We start from the raw sequence: 3081 nt of genomic DNA, 5'->3' as shown, positions 1-3081 counted from the left end.
ATGGGGATGGGGAACAGAGAATAGGAATGGGAATGGGAATGGGGAACTGGGAATAGGAATGGGGAATGGGAATGGGAAACAAGGGAACAGGGAATGGGAATGGGGAATGGGAATGGGGCAAGGAGGGAACAGGGAATGGGGAACTGGCAATGGGAATGGGGAACAGGGAATGGGGGGTCCTGCCCTTCCTGGAGCAGGGACCAGGAATTGGTGCATCCCAAGGGATCCGGGAACCAACTCCCAGAGCTGGGAGCATCCCAAGGGATCGGGATCCAACGGATACCAGAGCTGGGAGCATCCCAAGGGATCAGGATCCAATGGATACCAGAGCTGGGAGCATCCCAAGGGATTGGGAATCACTGGATTCCAGAGCTGGGAGCATCCCAAGGGATCGGGATCCAATGGAACAGCCCTGGATACCAGAGCTGGGAGCAGCCATTCCCAGGAAAAAGTGGGAAGAGGACGACAAACTGGGATGGGAACACGACTGAGGGACCCTCTGGGACGCTCCGGAGCCTCTCCCGAATTCCCAAATTCCCAAATTCCCCCGATCCCGGCGTTACCTCCGGGTGCGTCGATCGGATCAGGGCCTTGAGGGTGCGGCCGATGTCCTTCTCCAGCTCCGCCTCCGCCACTCCCTGCGGGAAAAACCGGGATCCAGGGGGGGAATTCCACACCCCCGTCCCGCATCCCGGAAAAATCCCCGGGATCCTCACCGGCTCCTGGAAGTAGAACTGGTATTCCAGGGCGGGATGTTCCTTCATCTTCTCCAGGATATCCACGGCGGGGTCGGCCGGGCGGTACGGGGTGTTCAGCGAGGCCACGGCCCTGGGAATTCCCAACGGGAATAATCAGCGTTATCCCGGAATTCTGGATGTGGAACAGAGAGTTCAGCGCGGCCACGGTCCTGGGAATTCCCAACGGGAACAATCAGCGTTATCCCGGAATTTGGGATCAGTGGAACGGAGCGTTCAGCGAGGCCACGGCCCTAGGAATTCCCAGTGGGAAAAAGTAGCGTTATCCCGGAATTCCGGATGTGGAATGGGGCACTCAGTGAGGCCACGGCCCTGGGAATTCCCAGTGGGAATAATCAGCGTTATCCCGGAATTCTGGATGTGGAATGGGGCACTCAGTGAGGCCACAGCCCTGGGAATTCCCAGTGGGAAAAATCAGCGCTATCCCGGAATTCTGGATGTGGAATGGAGTGTTCGGTGAGGTCACAGCCCTGGGAATTCCCAACGGGAATAATCAGCGTCATCCCGGAATTTGGGATCAGGGGTATGGGGTGTTCAGTGAGGCCACGGCCCTGGGAATTCCCAAAGGAAAAATCAGCATTATCCCGGAATTTGGGATCAGGGGTATGGAATGTTAAGAGAGGCCACGGCCCTGGAAATTCCCAGTGGGAAAAAGCAGCGCTATCCCGGAATTCCTGGATGTGGAATGGGGTACTCAGTGAGGCCACGGCCCTGGGAATTCCCAGTGGGAAAAATCAGCATTATCCCGGAATTTGGGATCAGGAGGATGGGGTGTTCAGTGAGGCCACGGCCCTGGGAATTCCCAAAGGAAAAATCAGCGTTATCCCAGAATTTGGGATCAGGAGTATGGAATGTTCAGCGAGGCCACGGCCCTGAGCATTCCCGGTGGGAAAAAGTAGCGTTATCCCAGAATTTGGGATCGGGGGATGGAGTGTTCAGCGAGGCCACGGCCCTGGGAATTCCCAGTGGGAAAAATCAGTGCTATCCCGGAATTCTGGATGTGGAATGGAGTGTTCGGTGAGGTCACGGTCCTGGGAATTCCCAGTGGGAATAATCAGCGTTATCCTGGAATTTGGGATCAGGGGGATGGAGCGTTCAGTGAGGCCACGGCCCTGAGCATTCCCGGTGGGAAAAATCACCGTTATCCCGGAATTCCGGGATGTGGAACGGAGAGTTCAGCGAGGCCACGGCCCTGAGCATTCCCGGTGGGAATAATCAGCCTTATCCCGGAATTCCGGGCCGCGTTGCCGAGCCCCTGGAATGCGGGGACCCACCTGACCCTGTGGGGGTGGAACAGGGCCATGTTCCAAACCACGGCGCCGCCCCAGTCGTGTCCCACCAGCACCGCCTGCGGAATTCCCTGCGGGAAAAGGCACCTCAGGGATCCCCCCCCATTCCCAGAGAACCCGCCCGGGATGGGCGGCGGGAGCGGGGAGGGAATTCCCGGCCCTGGAGTCGGGAAGGAGCTCGGGAACAGCAACACTGGAATTTTTTCCATCTTTTTTCGCCTTTCCCCCCCCTTTCCTTGTTTTTCTTCTCCTTTCCCTGTTTTTTCTCCTTTTCCCCCTTTCCTTCTTTTTTTCCCCTTTTCCCCCTTTTCCTTGTTTTTCTTCCCCTTTCCTTGTTTTTCCTCCTTTTCCCTCCTTTCCTTGTTTTTCCTCCTTTTCCCCCTTTCCTTGTTTTGTCCTCCTTTTTCCCCTTTCCTTGGAGTTTTCTCTCCATTTCCACCCTTTTTTTCTCCTTTTCCCCCTTTTTTTATTTCCCTTTTTTCCCCTTCTCCATTCCCAGCCCCTTCCAGTTGGGATTCCCTGGTCATTCCCATTCCTTGGGATCATCCCAACATCCTTCCAGTTGTCATTCCCAACCATTCCCATTCCTTGGGATCATCCCAACATCATTCCAGCCGGGATTCCTGACCATTCCAGCCCCTTGGGATAATCCCAACATCCTTCCAGCCGTCATTCCCGGCCATTCCCATTCCTTGGGATCATCCTGGAATCCTTCCAGCCCTGATTCCCTGGTCATTCCCATTCCTTGGGATCATCCCAACACCCTTCCAGCCATCATTCCCTGGCCATTCCCATTCCTTGGGATCATCCCAACATCCTTCCAGCCGGGATTCCCAATCATTCCAGCCCCTTGGGATCATCCCAACATCCTTCCCATTCCCATCCCGGGGGGGATCCTCACCAGTTTGTCCAGGAAAACCGTCAGGTCCTGGGAAAAGGAGGAGAGGGAGGCTCAGATCCCGGATTCCCACCGGGATCATCCCTCCCCATCCCGCTCCCGTTCCCTCCTCACCTGGCAGATCCGCTCCTGGGAATAT

The 3081-nt window shown here is 56.2% G+C and overlaps 1 protein-coding gene across 1 annotated transcript in view; it reads right to left on the bottom strand.

Annotated features, from left to right (window-relative positions):
• The window catches only part of LOC113941510 (bifunctional epoxide hydrolase 2-like), a gene marked incomplete at its 3' end in the record, with an annotated part of 3827 nt that extends 752 nt beyond the window's left edge, over positions 1-3075 (bottom strand). Inside the window, exons 1-5 of the mRNA XM_027632660.1 lie at positions 3057-3075; positions 2946-2972; positions 2030-2115; positions 717-828; positions 564-638 (exon numbers count right to left, since the gene is read on the bottom strand). Of these exons, the coding sequence (XP_027488461.1) occupies positions 564-638; positions 717-828; positions 2030-2058 (216 nt within the window). The remainder of the gene's footprint in view (positions 1-563; positions 639-716; positions 829-2029; positions 2116-2945; positions 2973-3056) is intronic.
• Positions 3076-3081: the final 6 nt, after the last annotated feature.

The sequence above is a fragment of the Corapipo altera genome, unplaced genomic scaffold, assembly GCF_003945725.1.
Source record: "Corapipo altera isolate COAL_440 unplaced genomic scaffold, ASM394572v1 130306, whole genome shotgun sequence".
Taxonomy (NCBI): Eukaryota; Metazoa; Chordata; class Aves; order Passeriformes; family Pipridae; genus Corapipo; species Corapipo altera.
Note: the sequence above shows the minus strand (reverse complement) of the source record. Positions and strands in the feature narration are given on the sequence as shown.